This window comes from Stegostoma tigrinum, chromosome 6 (assembly GCF_030684315.1).
Source record: "Stegostoma tigrinum isolate sSteTig4 chromosome 6, sSteTig4.hap1, whole genome shotgun sequence".
Classification (NCBI taxonomy): Eukaryota; Metazoa; Chordata; class Chondrichthyes; order Orectolobiformes; family Stegostomatidae; genus Stegostoma; species Stegostoma tigrinum.
Window position 1 is genome coordinate 108,001,797 of NC_081359.1, and position 20,011 is coordinate 108,021,807.

At 45.3% G+C, this 20,011-nt stretch overlaps 1 protein-coding gene across 5 annotated transcripts in view; it reads left to right on the forward strand.

Moving 5' to 3' along the window:
- Positions 1-20,011, forward strand: part of gdpd5b (glycerophosphodiester phosphodiesterase domain containing 5b) — a 203,535-nt gene that overhangs the window by 62,323 nt on the left and 121,201 nt on the right. For all 5 annotated transcript variants that reach the window (XM_048533552.2, XM_048533551.2, XM_048533554.2 and 2 more), the window contains one exon: positions 16,415-16,586. In XM_048533552.2, coding sequence (XP_048389509.1) covers positions 16,470-16,586 — 117 coding nt within the window. In that variant the 5' untranslated portion in view covers positions 16,415-16,469. The remainder of the gene's footprint in view (positions 1-16,414; positions 16,587-20,011) is intronic.

The following is a 20,011-nucleotide window of genomic DNA, read 5'->3' on the forward strand; positions in this document are numbered from 1 at the left end:
CTTTACCTCTGAGTTTTTTGCTCCTCTGCCCTCTTATCAGGGGGTAGATCACTGGTAATGTTGGCAAACATTCCTGTGAAGCATCTTTAGGGACGGCACGGTGGCTCAGTGGTTAACACCGTTGTCTCACAGCGCCAGGGACCCGGGTTCGATTCCACCCTCGGGCGACTGTCTGTGAGGAGTTTGCACGTTCTCCCCATGTCTGTGTGGGTTTCCTCACACAGTCCAAAGATGTGCAGGCTGGGTGGATTGGCCATGCTAAATTGCCTGTAGTGTTCAGGGATGGGTCTGGGTGGGATGCTGCAAGGGTCGGTGTGGACTTATTGGGCCGAAGGGCCTGTTTCCACACTGCCGGGATTCTACTCTATGAAGTCTTGGGCGTGTTAAGACAATATTTAGAGAGTTACTAAGGGATGGGTAACAAACCTTGGATATTTGTTGACTAATTGGATGCTGTGTTTGGAGAGACATGGACTGCCCTTGGGTATTTCTGGGATGGTTGAATTATGAAGAACACAATGGCCTGTTCAGCAGGGTCCCAACCTCATCTATGTCCTCGTGCTGTCTGACCTCTAATGACCTCCCCTGCTGCCCACGAAGATGGTGCCATCTATTGTTGCTGTCTGTATGAAAGGGCAGATTGGCCATGGGTCTAACCCTTTATCTGAGAGACGGCACTTCTGGCAGTGTGGCACTTCCTCTGTCCTGGATGGGAGCTTTGGTCTTGACTCTGTGCTCAAATCTTTCCAGGCAATTGAACTCATGACCTTCAGAGCATGACTCAGGCAAGTGTGCTACCCACTGAGACCTGGCTGACATGCAAAAGTTAATTGGTAGGTAACAGAAAGTAATTATAGACCTTGAGCCATTTTGGGTTCAAGGATGTGAATTGCTTCATCAATATGGTCGTGTCTGTCCCATAGCAGAAACCCTGAACAACTAGAATGTTACTCCATACTGTTCTGCCGTATTTAGTTGTTGAGGTGGAAATGCAGGTTACCAGAGGGACACAGATAATTGGGGAGCTATTAGTAGGTTATGCAAGCTGGTAAGTAGTGTATAATATAGGAAAATGTGAAGTTGTTCATTTTTCAAAGGGAGAAGAAAACCATATTATTGCAACAGAGAAAAACTGCCGAAAGCTGCAACACAAAGGGACTGAGGGGACCTGTGCATGAAACATAGAAAGCTAGCACACAGGGGCAGCAGGTACTCGGGAAGGGCCATGGAATGTTGGCCCTTAATTCAAGGGTGTTGGAGCATAAGAGCAGGGAAGTCTCACTGTAACTGTAACTGTACAAGGTGCTGGGGAGACCACATCTGGAGCACTGAGAGCAGTTTTGGTTCCCCTTATTTTAGGGAAGATATCGTTTCATTGGAGGCAGTTCAGAGAATGTTCACTGGGATGATCCCTGGTAGGGAGGGATTGTCCCACAGCAAATGTTAAACAGGTTGGGACTGTACTCACTGGAGGTTAGAAGAATGAGAGGTGATCTCATTGAAACCCACAGGATTCTTAAAGGGATTAACAGGGTAAATGCTGAGAGGATGTTTCCCCTCATGACAGAGTCTAGGACCAGAGGGCACAGCCTCAGAATAAAGGGGCACCAATCTACGGCCAAGATGAGGAGGAATTCCTTTTCTGAGGGTCAGCATTCTTCGAAACTCATTGCCTCAGAGAGCAGTGGGGCAGAGTCCTTCTGTATATTTAAGACTGAGACAGATTCTCGATCAGTTGGGAAATCGAGTTATTGGGATAGGGCAGGAAAGAGGACACATGAATATTAGATCAGCCTATTGAATAGTGGAGCAGGCTTGAGGAGTTGATTCCTGTTCCTATTTCTAATTAGAATGACAGGAAGTGACTTGCTTTGGGGGAGATAATATCACTGGACCAGTAATCCTGAGGTCCAGACAATCGGGTCCACGTTATACACAAAATCCCGATTGTGGACATGTGTTCAGATATTGCCATGGCATCTGGGAGAATTTAAATTCAGTTAATAAATGTGGAGATTCTTAACATCAGTGGCAACTTTGACAGCTTGCTGTAAAAACCCTAAACAAAACCAAAACCAAACAGCTGTGGATTCTGGAAATTAGAAACAAAGAGAAATTGCAGAAGAAACCCAGTAGGTCTGAAAGCATCTGTGGAGAGAGAAATCTGTAAATGTTTCTGAGCCAATGGCCTTCCTTCAGTTCTGGAACTGAAAGATTAACTGTGCTTTCCCTCCCCAGATGCTGCCAGATGTGCTGAGTTTCTCCCAGCAATTTCTCTCGTTGTGAAAACCCACCTGGTTCACAATTGTCCTATTTTTTGTTGGGAAGGAAATGTACTGTCCTTACCTGGTCAGGCCTATGTGTGACTCCAGACCCACGGTGATGAGTTTGATTCTTAACTGCCCTCTGAAATGGCCTGAGCAAGCCACTCGGTTCAAGGGGCAGATGGGACAGGACATAAATCCTGGCCTTGCCAGTGACGTCCCCATTGCAAATAATTTATGAATTTAAAAAAAAATTCAATGTACATTCTTTGAAGGTTTCACTACTGTATCTAACATTATCAGGGAATGGCCAGGGACTAATTGCTTTGTGATGATCGCCATTGGGCTTTGGAGAATGAAGGGGAGCATGTGGTTGTGGCTTGGTGGGAGCAAGATCAAGTGCTCAAATCTCTGGAAATGTGACCAACTCGAGCTGGTAACTCTGGTAAAAGATAATAGGAGAGTGGGGTTGGGCAGTATAAATCATCTGATCTTGGAGTATCAGAGGATTGGGTCATTGTTTGACGTAGCAAAACGAAACGTTGATTATTCATTCACGAGGATCCCTCTCCCCCTCTCCCCCTCTCCCCCTCTCCCCCTCTCCCCCTCTCCCCCTCTCCCCCTCTCCCCCTCTCCCCCTCTCCCCCTCTCCCCCTCTCCCCCTCTCTCCCTCTCTCGACAGAGGAGGAGCTCATATTTCTTCAATTACTCACCTTTGAAACTCTCTTCACATGATCAGAATTGGTTGACCTCGGACCTTGGGAATGTTTCCCTCTGGTAAATGTATCTCCCCAGCCCGGCTGAAAGAACATGTCTGGGGCCAAGTACAGGTGCCTTTTTGTCTTTTAAATGTTTTCACCAAGTAGTTACATCACGCAGACAGGCCATTTGGCCAACTGATCGTGCTGACATTTTATGCTCCACGCAATCCGCCTCCTTTCCCCCCTGTCCCCCTCTGATGATTTCCAGCTTCATGTTAAGTCAGTCCATGTTATTCAATGATCCACGGTAACAGGTTTTTTTTCAGTCAGGGTTGCAAATGGAGCTACTGGGCAGCCAGGGTCCCCGCTAGTGCATGTTCTTTACAGGGGTCCTCCAGCTGTCTGGTGGGAAGCTTGGGTGGAGGTTGTTGCAAGTAGAAGTTCCAGTACAATCAGTGATCGCGGCTGTTCCCAGACCCCCAGCTCAGCTCTGTGAGACGCTGTGGAGTCCATTGGCCAGGTGTAGATCGGATGTGGGCGGCTGCCCCCTGCTTGGCTTTCTTCAGAAATATTAAACAAAAGCCTGATTTGGCAGCACTGAATGTGAGGACAGGTGGAATCCATGAGGACTATATTGACTGGCGTTCAAAACAATGAAGTGAATCTCCTCGAAACCCTTTCTAATCCGAAGAGGACTGGACAGGGTAGATGCAGGAAGGATGATCCCCCATGACTAGGGAGTCCAGAACCAGTTTAAGGATCTAGGATAACCTATTTAGGACTAAGATGAGAAATCTCTTCATCCAGACAGTGGTGAGCCTGTAGAACTCTAACGCCGAAAGCAGTCTAGGCCAAACTGTTGAATCAATTAATGTAATTAGATATAGCTCTTGAAGCTCAAGTGATCAGAAGATTTTGGGGGCTGGTGGTAGTAGCAGGAACATTGTATTTTTTTTAATGTGGCGTTAGATATGTTTGGAGTTAAATGGATCCAAGGGTATAAGGAGAAATTGGGAACAACGGATTGAGTTGGATCACAAGGGATGAGCTGTGATCCTGTTGAATGGCAGAGCAGGCTCAAAGGGGAATGAGAAAAAGAAAACCAGTGTGTTAGGGGCTGGATTGTACTGCCTGGCAATGTGGGGGAGGGAGGTTCAACTGAGCTACTGAAGAGGGGCATTGAATGGTTATTTGGACAGAAATGGTGTGCAGGGATATGGGGACAAGGCAGGAGATTGGCATGAGCGGGTAGAAACAGTAAAGGCAAGAGGCCACCAACTACGCTAACCATTGTGTAATTTTGAGCGTATTATCTCTACTTTGCCCGATAGGTGTTTTTAAGGTTTTGCTACTGGGCGTTTTGTCAAATTAGTTGTGGATTGATTTATTTTATATCTATAGGTTATTGGTTTTTCCCGCTCTTATCCCCACACAGCATGTCATAAAGTCTTACAGCCTGGAAATCGACCCTTCGATCCAGGCTGAATATAATCTGAAACTAAACTAGACCCACCTGCTTGCACCTGGCCCATACCCTTCCAAACCTTTCACATTCATGTACCTATCCAAATGTCTTTTCAATATTGTAACTGAACTGGCCACTTCCTCTGGTTTTGGCAAGGGATTACTCAGTGGCTACTGGTATCCTTGACGTTTTCCAGACTGGATGGGAATCCTGGGGATTGAGATACCTTCCTTCTCCTCAGCACAAGGTTTGGAGGAAGGGTCACTTGACTCCACCCCAAAATATTAACTCCGGTTTCTTTCCGTTGCCAGACGTGCTGAGCTTCTCCAGCAATTTCCATTTCTTTTAAAATTGTTGATTTATAGCATCCGCAGATCTTTCAGTTTTTATTTGACTTAGTTTCCCTCGTTTTCCCTGTTTCGGTTTTTTTGGCTTCGGTCTGCATGTTTACTTTTCTGAACAACAAGAGCTGGGTTCTTCCCTGGTGGTCATGCTGGCTTTCGTATAGGGGAAGGGCCTAGAGGAAGAGATGGAAACTGCCATTTCGTGCCAAACAGTAGATGTATAATAAAGATAATAAAGTCTGAAGCTGGATGAACACAACAGGCCAAACAGCATCTCGGGAGCTTTTGTGCTCCTGAGATGCTGCTGGGCCTGCTGTGTTCATCCAGCTTCAGACTTTGTTATCTTGGATTCTCCAGCATCTGCAGTTCCCATTATCTCAGATGTATAATAAAGCCTCTTTTTTACATCTCTGAATGTCTTTTTGTTGCCTAACTCAACAAATCCTCAATAGTGAGGACCTCGTTCAGTTTACTCCCTGGGTCTTCTGTTCTCTTCGACTTTTTGTGAGATTTGAACGCACAAAGCTTTAGCCCAGGCAGACTGATGTGCTACCCACTCCCAGGCACATCTATATTGACTTTTTTTCTTCATTCATTCACAGGATGAGGACATTGTTGGCCAGGCAGCATTTATTGCCCATTTGTAATTGTCCAGAGAGCAGTTCAGAGTCAACCATATTGCTGAGTGTCTGGAGTCATGTGTAGGCCTGACTAGGCAAGGATGGCAGTTTGTTTCCCTAAAGGATGTTAGTGAGCCAGATGGGTTTTTCCCTCGACAATTGACAGTGGATTCATGGTCACCGTTAGACTGTTAATTCCGGATATTTATGGAATTCAAATTCCACCATCTGCTGTGGTGGGATTCGAATCTGTTTCCCCAGAATGGTATCTGGGTCTCTGGATTGACAATCCAGCGAATTAATACCGTCAGGCCATTGCCTCCCCTTTTTTTTTTTTTGCAGTACTGCCTTCAGTTTTGGCAGAAGATGGCAACCCATGAGCCAAAAGGTGGTAGGTTCAATTCCAATAGCAGACCCTTAGGGAGATGGCCCATTTCAGCACTCCTCCTGTCAGAGGTCCTTCCTTGGGCATTGGACCAAAGCATCATCTGCCACCTGCAGGAACAGGTTAAAAAAAATCCCGTAGCACAATTTGTCAGGAGAGCATCCTAGGCAATGTTTACCCTCAGTCAGCATCACAACAACTTATTATCTAGTTGTTACTTTGCTTCTGTTTTGTGGGAGCTTGCTGTGTGTATATCAGCCATTCTGTTTCCAGTGTTATAAGACAGACTAATGGGGGAGATGATCATTAACTCACATGTAGATGATGTTCTGGGGACCTAGGTTCGAATCTCGCCATGGCAGATGGTGGAATTTGAATTCAATTTAAAAAGAAATCTGGAATTTAGAGTCTTAACAGTAACAATAGAACCTCTGTCCATCGACAGAAAAGCCCAACTGGTTCACTCATGTCCTTCAGGAAAGGAAATCTGCTGTCCTCATCTGGTCTGATCAAGATGGCATTCCAGACCCTCTCTGAATTGGGTGTGTTTTAACTGGTCTCTGGGAAGTGAGGAGGGGGCAATGAATGCTGACCTCGCCAGCAACTTCCACATCCTGCAGATGAATTTAAAAGAAAAGCTTCAGTTTGGGATATCAAGATGTGTTGAGAGGTGCTATGTAAATGCAAACCTTCTGGCATTGTTTCCGAGTTCGACAGAGGTATTTAATTATTCATTTGCTGTTCCTTAAGATGAACCTATCGAGATGAAGGGAGCCTGAGCTTGAATTAAATGCTTTGTTATATTGAGTATCAGGGGTGAGAGCGCTTTAATCAGTGAGAAAGACTGGCATATAATGGCCAAGCTGTAGTGACCCCTCCATTTCCTGTCATGTTATTTTTGTCTGCTGTTAATCTGACATTTATATTGCCCTCCTAATCAATATTTTGTTGCTGTATTGTTTTGCTTCCTGGTTACACTGAGCAAGAATAGACTGCATAAGACCTGATCAGTTACAAGTTGTGAGCTGGGCTTGGAAGTGAGAGGGGCTGTTTGTTCTTGTTACTGAGGGATAGAAGGTGAAGGGTCTGTCTCTGAGCTGGTGAAGGTCAGCCTGGCACTGCCAATGGGTGAAAGCTGTGGATACCAGCCTAGCTGATTCACCAGTGGTGTTGAGGGACAGAAAGTTACCATCCCAACTTGGTCTGACTGTCATGTGACTCCCATCTGCTCTCTTGCTCTCTGAGAGCAACCAGGAGCTGTTCTATAGGGTGGTCAGTACCTCCCAGGGCTAATTGACAGAGCAAGATGAGCTCCACCCAGAAAACCCTGCTTTCCTGGTGGCGGTTTGCCAGATATTGGGTAGGCCATTTAGGACAGAGATGAGGAGAAATGTCTTCACCCAGAGAGCTGGGAGCCTGTGCAATTCTCTGCCTCAGAAAACGGTTGAGAACAAAGCATTGAATGTTTTCAAGAAGGAGTTGGTTATAGTTCTTAGGGTTAAAGGGAATGGGGAGAAAGCAGGATAACAAGGTGTCGAGCTGGATGAACACAGCAGGCCAAGCAGCATTAGAGGAGCAGGAAGGCTGATGGTTAGGGCCTAGACCCTTCTTCAGAAACTTTTCAGAAACTGTGTTCATCCAGCTCGACACCTTTGTATCTTTAGATTCTCCAGCATATGCAGTTCCTACTATCTCTGGGAGAAGGCAGAAACAAGATACTGAGTTGGATGATCAGCCATTGGATGGTGGAGAAGACTTGAAGGGCTGAAAGGCCTAGTCTTCTATTTCCTATGCTTCGAGTGTCGATTTCTCAGTTTATCGGTGCCTTGTTTGTTGTCGCTAAACACGAATGTGTAGCTTGGGATCTGCTGAGGTCTCACAAGAGACTTGCGTGTACTACGCAGATATGCTGTAGCAAGCTGTTCAGTCAGATGTAATGACATCCTTCTGTTTTTGTGAGCATGTTGTCTGAACATCCTTCACCACGTGGTAGCAGTCACTAGACTCATGCCAAGGACTGATCAAAGGCACCTCCAGCCTTGTGGATATAACCACAACATGTGAGCTGAGCATGTGGTCTCTCTGGTGTTCATAACATCATCCCAAGATCCAACTCTGCAAGTTCCCAAGGCTGCATCTACTCATCAAGCCTCAGAGTACTTTTACAAACCCACGTGTGCTACCCTCTGGAAGGACAGGTGCAGCAGTCACATTGGGAACACCACCTCCGACAAGTTCCCTTCCAAGCACCCCCCCCCACTATCCGGAATAAAGGGGCACCAATTTAAGACTGAGACCAGGAGGAATTTATTGAGGGGTGAGAGTCTTTGGAACTGCCAGCCACGGAGATGCTTAAATGCTTAATCAGTTGGGAATTAAGGGATATGGGGAAAGGTCAGGAAAGTGGACTTAAGGAATGTTGGATAGTTCTGATCTTGCTGAAATAGTGCAGCAGGCTGGAAGGGCTGAATGGCCTACTCCTGCAGCTATTTCTTATGATCTTGAGCCAACCTGAAACATTGACTCCACAGCTTCCTTTGATCCTGTTTTATTTTTTGACTTCCGACCTTATAGTGAGGCCCTCAACCCAGAACTGTGCAACCCTGAGGCAAGAACGCGACCAATAAGAACACAGTCAGTTATCAAAACCTTATTTTTAAATGAAGTGCAGTGTTTTCCCAGAAGTAATTATCTCCGATTTTGTTCAGAGATGTTTTAGTGAGTTGTAGTCACTACATCGCGAAGGTTCTTTAGCTTAAACATAAAGCAATGAAGACCTGACGCCCAGAGGAGCCTTCAGGCCGTTGATTGATGTAGCACTGGTTTTGCTATCTGTAGTGCACTGAAGGTGATAATTAAAGATGTGGCATACTAATTAAAGATGAGAGGCTGGGGTGGCTGTGTGGGAAATAATACCTTCTTAAGACTTGAAGGGCTAAGCTGAAAATTGCCTTCTTGACTAGGGGACGATTTGCATGATGAACAGAAGAGCAATGTTGATAAGAATGGTACGATAGAACTATCTCGACACCCCCACGCACTGTGTTGGGAATCTGCTCTTCATGTTACAGTGAGGCAACCAAGATTTGCCTTTTAGACAATTAAAGGCAATCAGGAGTATGGGGAGAAAACAAACATGCCATTGGAATAGAGAATCAGCCATAAATCCAGTGGATTTCAGCCTCGGGCTGATTGGCCTGTTCCCAGTTTGCATTTGCACCTATCCATTGCTGTGACTTGACCTGGTCACCAGCTCTCCTGTCAGTGAAACACTGTCCTTCTTTCTTAACCAATCAAAACCCCTCTTCATCTCGCACCCTTCCACTAACACATCCTTGACGTTCCTTTTGCGTTAAGGGCCCCTGGTTGTCGTCACCCTTGCTGCTGCTTATCCTGCCCTGACACCCTCGTGCAGGCCTTCAGAGGTCTCTGCAGCTGCTGACTGTAACCCACTCTGTGCTGCTGTCCCACATCCTGCTGTCTGTGCACTGGAGCTCATTCCCAAAATCTGCCAGTCCCAGTCCTGACTCACTCCAAGCTACTCCCATCTCCACCTCCCCCACCATCCCCCTCCCAAACCCTCTCCCCTCTTTCCTGGTTAAGCCATGTCTCAATTTTGTATTGTTTGCTTTCTCATTTCCACATGGACCTTCATCTCCTTATGTCTGGAATTTCCTCCTGCTCTATAACCCTCTGGGGTTGCTGTTTCCCAGTTCTGGCCTCTTGAGCTTTCCAATTTTAATTGTTTCGTTATTGATGGTAGTATGTTCTGTTCTGACGTTTTCTCCCTGAATATGCCACCCCCACGCCCCCATCTCCTTTTGACCGTTTAGACCAACTCTTGGCCATTTATCATGGAATGACAGAATTGATACAGAGCAAAAGTAGGCTTTGCAGCCCTTCATACCTGCTCTGGTTCTATAGTGCCAGTCTCCTGCCTTTCTCCCATATTTCCTGCGCACCATTTCGATCCAAATAAGCATCTAATGTGTCTCTCTCAGATGCCTCAAATGATCCTGCCTCCTCCACATTTCCAGGTAGCACATTCTAGACTGTATCTACTCGCATCATCCTTACTTTGGCAGTTTTTTTCCCTCTCTAATCATTTGTGGGACGTAGGTGCTGCTGGCTGGCCAGCATTTCTTGCCCATCCCTAGTTGCCCTTGAAAAGGTGGTGGTGACCTGCCTTCTTGAACCACTGCATTCTTTCTGCTGTGGGTGGATCCACAATGCCATTAGGGAGGGAATTCCAGGATTTTGACACAGCGACAGTCCAGGAATGACGATATATTTCCAAATCAGAATAGTGAGTGGCTTGGAGGGGAACCTGAAGGTGCTGGTGTTCCCATGTATCTGCTGCCCTTGTCCTTCTAGATGGAAGTGGTCGTGGGTTTGGAAGGTGCTGTCTGAGGGTCTTTGGTGAATTTCTGCAGTGCATCTTGTAGATAGTACACATTGCTACTGAGCAATGGTGGAGGAGGGAGTGAATACTTGTGGATTTAGTGCCAATCAAGCGGCTGCTTTGTCCTGGATGGTGTCAAGATTCTTGCATGTTAGTGAATCTGCACCCATCCAGGCAAGCGGGGAGTAATCCATCCCACTCCTGACATGTGAGAGATAATGGGAACTGCAGATGCTGGAGAATTCCAAGATAGTAAAATGTGAGGCTGGATGAACACAGCAGGCCAAGCAGCATCTCAGGAGCACAAAAGCTGACGTTTCGGGCCTAGACCCTTCATCAGAGAGCTGATGAAGGGTCTAGGCCCGAAACGTCAGCTTTTGTGCTCCTGAGATGCTGCTTGGCCTGCTGTGTTCATCCAGCCTCACATTTTACTATCTCCACTCCTGACATGTGCCTTGTAGACAAGTTGAGGGGAGTCAGGCGATGAGTTACTCGCTGTAGTATTCCCAGCTTCTGGCCTGCTCTTGTAGCCCCTGTGTTTATGTGGTGAGCCCAGTGGAGTTTCTTGTCGCTTTTAAATCTAAGCCATCTCATTCTTTGTTTTAATTCATGCACCAATGAGGGAGTTGCTGACTAGGTCAGCATCTCGAAGGGCAGTTCAGAGTCAACCTTGTTGCTGTGAGTCTTGAGTCATACGTAGGCCAGACCAGTTAAGGATGGCAGTTTTCTTCTGTGAAGGGCGTGAGTGAGCCAGATGGGTCTCTTTTGACAATTGGCCATGGATTTGTGGTCTTCATTAGACTCATGATTCCAGATATTTATTGAGTTCAAATTCCACCATTTGCTGTGTGGTAGGATTTGAATGCAGGTCCACAAAACATTACCCAGAACTCTGGATTAGTAGTCTAGTGAGAATACCACTGGACCATCGCCTCCCCTTATTGCATTATCACTGGATTAGCAGGCCAGCAATCCAGGTAATCTTGTGAAGTGGGTTCAAATTCCGCTGGAGCAGATGGTGGAATTGAGAGTCTGATGACCATGAACTAATCTGACAAACGACGCCATTGTTGATTTGTCAGAAAATCCTATCTCGTACATTAATGCCTTTAAGTGATGGGAATCTCCCTGGTCTTGTCAAAATGTGAATCTTGACCCACAGCAATGTGGTTGACTCTTAACTACCCACAGGGTAATTAGGGATGTGTAATAAAAAGGGTTTGGCCAGCGATGACCGTATCCAATGACTGGGAAAAATCCGCTTTTTTTTTGTTGTTTAACATGAACGGTAAACTTTCCATTGTTATACAGCATTATTCAAATTTGTTTCATTTCCAAATGGCTGTGGTTCATTTCCTGGCAAGTGTCTGTCTTGTAACTGTTATGGCTACATTTGGGATAAAATAGTGGATTTACTGTCCCATCAAAATTATTCTCCCCTTTTGAAGTGTAGCCTAAATTTTGATGCTAATTTCACTATTTTAACAAAAAGCTTAATTACCATTATTTAGAGTATTTTAAATCTCATTTCACGGGCTGAACTATCCTTTCTCTTCACTCGATCAGCTGAGAGGGAAAGTTCTGCCAGTATGTGCTCAGGGATGAGATCATAGAAGTTTTGAAGTTCTCGCAGTGAATATTTTAATTAGATAAATCTGGCTGATCGAAAACGCAATGATTATTTGCATGGAAATAGTATGTGCAGGCATGAGAAGAAAGTGGGGGATTGGCATTAGGTAATAGAATCACTGCAGGTAAACTGGGCCAAATGGCCCACTTCTGCGTTGTAACAGATTTGTGAGCCCAAGACGGATGGCCTAGGGTTGTCAGAGGTAGAAGTCTGGGTGGCAGACCATAGGTACTTCTCTGTACTGTGTGGCAAACACCATGCAAATAGATGATCCAGTCATTATCATTTTGCTGCTCATGGGATCTACCCCGTACACAAATTGGCTGCTATTTCTGCCCACATCACAGCAATGGCTACACTTCGAAGATTACTTCATTGGCTGCAAATCAGTTTGGGACAGCCTCAAGTTATGGAGAGCAGGCAGGAAAGTGGACATGAGGCTGTGAGGGTTGAGATCAGCCATGATTGTATTAAATGGTGGAGAAGGCTGAATGCCTACTTCCTAGTGCCTAATGCCTAGTTGTGTTTTATCTTAAACGTTGATAACACATGATTTTGTCCTGATGCTGCCTCTGGCTCAGTTGATGCTGTGCAGTGGCAAGTTGTCCCTATTTTTTTCTTAAAATTATTCATTTGTTGAATGTGAGTATCGCTGACTGAGCCCATGTTTATTGTCCGTCTGTAGTTGCCCTGGAGAAGGTGGTAAACAGTTGCCGTCTTGAACCACTGTGACCCGTAATGCCATTAGAGAAGGAGTTCGAGGATTTTTGACCCAGCAACAGTGAAGGAATACCAATGTATTTCCAAATCGGAATGTTGAGTGGCTTGGAGTGCAATTTGCAGGGAATGGTGTTCCCATGTGTCTGCTGCCCTTTTATCCTTTGTAGATGGAAGTGGCTGCAGATTTGGAAGGTGCTGTCTGAGGATCTTTGGTGAATCTTTGCAGTGCACCTTGTGGACGGTACACACTGTTGCTACTGAGCGTCGATGGTGGGGGGAGTGGGATGTTTGTGGACGTGGTGTCAATCAAGCGGCTGCTTAGTCCTGAATGGTGTCAAGCTGCTTGCGTGTTGTTGGGGCTGCACCCATCCAGGCAAGTGGGGAGTATTCCATCCCACTCCCGACTTGTGCCTTTGTAGATGTTAGGACAGGTTTTGGGAAGTCATAGGTGAGTTACTTGCCATAGTATTCCTAATCTCTGTGTGGTGCGACTAGGTGAGTTTCTGTTCAATGATAACCCCCAGGGTATTGATCGTGGGGGTTCAGTGATGGTAGCACCATTGAATGTCAAGGGGCGGTGGTCAGACTGTCTTTTGGTGATGTTCTTAGCTTGTGTGGCGTGATTGTAACTTGCCACTTGACAGCCCAAGTGACGCCACACTCGGTCAAATGCAGCCTTGGTGTCAAGGGCTGCCACTGTCACCTCACCCTCTGGGATTCAGCTCTTTTCTCCATGTTTGAACCAAAGCTGTAATGAGATCAGGAGCGGAGTGGCCCTGGTGGAACCCAAACTGGGTGTTGCTGAGCAGGTGCTGCTTGATAGTGCTGTTACTGACACCTTCCATCACTTTACTGATGATCAAGAGGAGACTGATGGGGCGGTAATTGGGCAGGTTGGATTTGTCCTGCTTTCTGTGTACAGATCATACCTGGGCAATTTTCCACATTGTTGGGTAGATACCAGTGTTGTAACTGTGTACTGGAACAGCTTGGCTAGGGGATCGGCAAGTTCTGGAGAACAAGCCTTCAGTACTGTTGCTGGAATGTTGTGAGGGCCCATAGCCTTTGCAGGATCCAGCCTCCCTTGTGGAGGGGCCAGTGAGACAGGGCATGGATTTAAGGTGATGGTAGGAATTGTACAGGAGATGTTAGGAAAAGCTTTGTCACCTAAAAGGTGACGGGAATTAGCAACTTCATTGCCTGCAACAGTGGTAGAGGCAGAAACCCTCATAAGATTGAAGTATTTAAACATGCATTTGCAATGCCAAGGCAGGCATGGCTATGGGCCAAGTATCGGAAATGGGATTAGAATAGATAAGATGGTTGTTTTTGACAAGTGTTTGTGATGGCCTGAAGGGCCTTTCTCTGTGCTGTAAATCTCTGACTATATGATGCTCTGTCTTGGGCATATTGACTTGAGGTGAGCGAAGCACGACAGGGACCCATTCAGCTCAGAACAGAGCTTTCCTCCCAAATGAAAATATAACCCTAGTGTTTCCGGGAATCCGAAAGAGAAACTGAAAGTGTGGTTTTGGCAGCATCTGTGGACTGAAAAAAAAACAGTTGAAGGTTTCAGGTCAATGAGCATTTATCAGAACTAGAAGAGGTTAGAAATTAACATTATTTCAGTGAGCGGAGAAGTGGGGACTCTGAGGAATGAATAAACAGGAAGATGGGTAAGAGATGGTTGTGCAAATGGCCAAAGAAGTATTTTATTTTATTCTTTCATGGGAAGGTGGACAGTTCTTGGCCAGACATCCATTTATTGCCTGTCCTCAATTGCCATTAAAGCAAGTGGCCATTTCCAAGGACAGGGAAGTCTGAAGTGATGTGTTCTCCAGACCAGGTAGGAACGGTAGAGTTCAAAAGGATGTTACTGAAACAGATGCATTTCCACAGAAGTTGGTGGTCATCTTTATAGAGATTAGATTTAAATTCCAGATTCAGGAATTGAAATTAAATTCTCTGGATTTGAACCTATGCTTCCAGGCTCCTAGAGTACTTATTCTCTGACTCCACCACAACGCTTTCAATGATGATGAGATTGATAACGGAGCAGAGGATGTTCCTACAAAAGGTGTGATGAAACAGCAGACCCAATTCTGGTATCTACTGTCCTGAAAGTTGGGTCAGAAGTCATGAGAGACTAGATTTAATGCCAAAACAATGGTGGACAAAGAGAAATCTGACAGAATCCAAAATTACGAATGTTTCTGATAGAATAAGCAAAGGAATTGTTCCCAGTGCTGGGAAGGTTGGTAACCTGAAGACAACACAGTTAAGGTAATTTAAGAAAAAAAGTTGGATAAATACTTGGTCAAAGAGTTTACAAAATGGCTGGGAAAGAGCAGCCAGAGTGAGATTCCTTGGATCACTTTCTCAAAGAAGGCCAACGCACTAGAGCTACAGTTTAGGAACTGGAAGAGTCCACTCAGCCCGTCGAGCCTGCTCCACCATTCAATATGATCATGGCTGAACCGATTTTACTCCGTGTGAATTCAGAACAGAAACGGATCATCCGCAATCTTTTGATTGGAGGAGCGGACTCCAGGGGCTGAGTGGCCTGCTCCTACTCTGCATTTGTCTCCTTTGTAAGTAATCTACATGCTTCTGCTGTAAAAATGAAAACAAAAGTTGTTGGAGATCACAGCAGCAGCATCCATAGAGAGAAAGCAAGCTAACATGTCAAGTCTAGGTGACTCTTCAGAGCTCTGAAGTGTCATCTTGACTGGAACCGTTAAGTTTCTGACCTGCTGTGATCTCCAGCTTCTTTTTTTGTTTTCAATGCAGATTCCAGCATTGGCAGTAACTTTCTTCCGCCTTAAACAAAATCGATACTCTGCTTTTAAGGTTCTTGCAAAGATCTGTAGCTTGGGTCATGGATATGGTAGCTGACCTGCTCGCTGAGCTGGCTGGTTATCGTATAGATGTTTTGTCCCCATGCTAGGTAGCATCATCAGTGTGGCCAGTTGTTCCATCTCACTGAGAAACCGGATCACACAAGCACCAAGTAGAGTAGAACAACATCACTTCTTCAGAGGCCGCATTGATGATGATAGCTGGCATGGTGACAAGATGTCTGAACTTCCTCTACCCAGCTCAGCGAGCAAGTCAATAACCTTTTTGAAGAAGGGAAGTGGATTACTGTGAATAGTTTTGTGCCTCTTTTAGCTAAAGAAAGATATACTGGCATCAGAAGTGGTACGGAGAAGGTTCACTAAGCTGCTGGATATAGAGACTTGTGTGTGTGTTTGTGTGTGTGTGTGTGTGTGTGTGTAGAAAGTTTTTGAATGGGTTGGGCTTACATTCTTTGGAATTTAGATGAATGAGCGATGACCTTAATGAAACAAAATGATTCGTGAGGGTACTTGACACGGTAGATGCGAAAGGTTGTTTTCCCTTTGTGCGGGAGAGGCTAGGACCAGAGGGCATCATCTCAGAATAAGGAGTCACCAGTTTAAGACAGATTTTTTTGACTGGCATTATGCAATTGGCTAAAGGGTTTTCTCTGTGCTGTAAACCTCTCCAACCCTGAATCAATGGAAATTCTTTACTACAGACAGCTGTTGAATTGGTTTAAGTGTATTTAAGGCTGAGAGAGACAGGATTTTTAATTACTAAGGGAATTGAGGCTTATGGGCAAAAGGCATGAAAGTGAAGTTACAGATTTTCAAATCAGCCATGATCTCATTGAATAGTACAGCAGACTTGATGGGCTGAATGGCATACTTCTCTGACTTGTAATGGTGTTCTATATTCTGAAGTGGCTTCCGGTGCACAATGAGTCTGGTGTTACTGAGCTCCATGTTGTGTTTACAAAGGTGTTGGTACTCTCCACCTTAACAATAATGCATCCTATTTTCTTCCCTCCCTGCCCCACAAGGAGCCCTGTGACCTGATGGGTTGCTGAGGTCCGTTCCAGCAGCATCTGAAGGAGCATGGTCAAACATCAACCACTTCAGTACTACGAACCACAGCTGTGCCTGTCCTGCCTCACGGGGATCTATGGCTGCAGATGGAAAAGGTACCAGAGGTCTCACGACAGTACGACCAAGGTCAGTTCTGACATTTTTGGAAGCCCTCTTGCCTGATACCTGTGCTGGTGAGTTCTGAGCAGAAACAAGGCACCCTCTGTTGGAATTGTGGAACAATTTCCAATTAGACACATTGGTCAGAAGTCACCAGACATTATTGTAGTGATGTCCCCTCCTGTATTTGCACGTTGATGATCTGCGTTTGTAACCTATCCCAGGTTGGCAACAGTCACATACAAGAGAGGGATTGATTTTCGAGTATTCCCAGCTGCTACAGCTCGTGGCTGTGATTTTAGGGATGCCTCTCGCAAATTGTGGAAAGCCAAAGTTGGCAGTATTGGATCTATCTGGAGGTATAAATTAGGCCGGTGTTATTGTGGAATTTAGAACAATAAGGGAGTATCTCATGGGCACACATGGGCCTTTCTCTAGGAGCTCAGTAGGATAGACTGAGCCATTGCTTGAAATTCCCTGACCAGCAGAAACACGGGTGCTGTCTTGAAATGTTTTTGAGGTGAGGAGGAATGCCTTCACCTGGAAACTTGTGAATGTTTAGAATTCTCTACCCCAGAGGCTTGTGGGTGTGCCATTGGTCAACATAGTGAGGCAGGGATAGAGAGATGTTCGGTGTTTCCAGGAGTTGAAGAATAGGGGAGAGAGGGCAGCAGGGCTAAGTGGAAACCCAATTCGCCATGATCATACTGAATACTGTAGCAGGCTTCGGGGACCAAATGGTCTACTCTTCTGTTTTGTTGTGTGACTTGTTTGGAACGCCATTTGACTTGCAAGACATTAGTTTGTTTTGAAGTTGCATTGTGGATGGTATGGCACTCTTGTCCGAAAGAGGTCAACAAAATCACAAGGGGCATGGACAGGGCGAATGGCCGAGAGCCTTGTCCCCAGGGTAGGGCAGTCCAAAACTAGAGGGTGTAGGTTTAAGGTGAGAGGGGTAAGATTTAAAAGGGACCTAAGGGGCAACTTTTTCATGCATGAGGTTGGTGTTTGTGTGTGTTTGTGTTTGTGTGTGTGGAATGAGCTGCCAGAGGAAGTGGTGGAGGCTGTTTTGAGGGATGTGGGCCTTGATTTAATTCTGGACATCTGGTCGGCATGGACCGAAGGGTCTGCTTCCCTGCTGAACATCGCTATGACTGTAAACTCCAGTGTTGAGGCGTTTTTTTTTCCTGGTAGAACGACTGACTATGAACATCCTGGATCCTGCTGTGAAATGGACATCCTTGTTGTACGTTTCTCTGCTTCAGAATCAGAACAGGATGTTATAGAGTCATACAGCACAGACACAGACCCTTCAGTCCAACTCGCTCTTGCTAACCATGTTTTCCCAAACCAAACTAGTCTCGTTTGCCTGCGTTCGGCCTATATTTCCTCTAAACCTTTCCTATTCGTGTAACTGTCCCACTGTGATTTAAATGTTGTAACTGAACCTGCATCCTTTGCCTTGCTCTGGCAGTTCATTCCAGACTTAAACCAATAGCTGTGTGAAAACATTGCCCCTCAGGTCCTCTTATAAATAGTTCCTCTTGCATCTCACTCTAGCTCTGTCTCTTCCCACCCCTGCCCCAACGTAAATACCCAGCCATTTCCTTGCTGCTATTACTTTTCACACACAGTTACAGCACTCAAAATGTTAACTCTGCGTTCATCCACCAGATGCTGCATAGATCTGCTATTTTTGACCTTCTGCCTAGTGATGGTTGTCTTTATTGTATGGTAGCCAGAAATGTGCACAGCAGTGTGGTCCACATTTGGAACAAACAAAAACAGAAATTGCTGGAGAAACTCAGCAGGTCTAGTGGCATCTGTGCAGAGAAAGCAGCATTAACATTTTGGGTTTGGTGCCCCCCCCCCCCCCCAAACTCGATTGCAGAAAGCATTAAACCTGGATCCAAACTTCCTACTTTCCAATTCTATCCCTTTGGATATAAAGCCTCGTGATTTGGTTTGCTTTGCTTTTAGTCCTTGCAGGAATTTGGGATTCCTTGTTCCTGTACTTCTGATAGACTTACACTTTGCGAAAAATGGTAGTGAACGAGAGCGTGGAGTTGAGCCTTTCTCAAAAGCTTTTGGGACGGGTACGTGCCCCATGGCACTACCTTTTACCAAACCGGGTCCACCTGCCAACCAATCAACAGGCCTCTTCATGCTGTTTCAATTGTTGTTCCCTTTGAAATTTGCTGTTCGTGCAATTCCATCCTGACGGGTGGAAGACAACTGGAACTTTGATGACATATCTCTCTTATTGTTAGTCATACTAGAATTTGAATTCAGATTGGCAAATAAGCAGAGGGAAATAAAGATTGGATTCAGAGAGATCAGAAAAGAGAGACTGCAAAGCAAGAAAACAAATGAAAACTTGAAACTTTATTTTTTCTTTTAAAAAAATCTTCAAATAATTTATCTCTTGGAGATACAAGACTGTGTACAGTTTCCTTCTTTGCTTTCTGGGTACAAGAGGTTGATTGCTATTGACGTTGTGATTATCATGTCATCAAAGTTGTACTTAGACTGTGTTACTTAGAAGCTTTGACTTTTTTGTTTGCAACAGATTTAATTGTAAGTGAGTTTTGAGAAGATTTGTAGCTCAGGTTGAGGTTCTGGATGTGAGTTTGCTCACTGAGCTGGAAGGTTAGTTTTCAGACGTTTCATCACCATTCTTGGTAACATCATCAGTGAGCGTCCGACGAAGCGCTGGTGTTATGTCCCGCTTTCTATTTATCTGTGTAGGTGTCCTTGGGTTGGTGATGTCACTTCCTGTTCTTTTTCTCAGGGGATGGTAGATTGATTTGAAGCCAATGTGTTTGTTGATGGAGTTCCGGTTGGAATGCCATGCTTCTAGAAATTCTCGTGCGTGTCTCTGTTTGGCTTGTCCTAGGATGGATGTGTTGTCCCAATTAAAGTGGTGTCCTTCCTCATCTGTATGTAAGGATACGAGTGATAGTGGGTCATGTCGTTTTGTGGCTAGTTGATGTTCATGTATCCTGGTGGCTAGCTTGAATTGTAAGTTTATGTGCATGTCCTACAAGTTGCTGGGAATCGTGGAGATGTTGCAAATGAACTATCAATTGTTCCAGGCATGTTGTGGAGTGATTTGCTTAGTTGGGATAAGGTTGGCAACGTTTCAGAATCAGTGCTGAATATAAAGGAGTTGAAGATTGATGTCCAGCACGCTGCTGTGAGAATCCTAGAGAAAATTATTCAGACCTTGCAAAGAAAAAATGGTGTGTTTTTGGTCATTTTCTTTGAACGTTTCCTAAAAAGCACCCTTTGTTCCCCAACCCCTACCCCCCTCTTTAGTGTTAGACAGGCACGTGCTATCCAATTGAGTAATGAGTTTGCTAGCTTGCTAATTGGTGGAAGAAGGCAGTATATCGTGTTTTCTGAGCAGAACCATCAGGGGAGATCAGACCACACAACTTACAGAGACACAC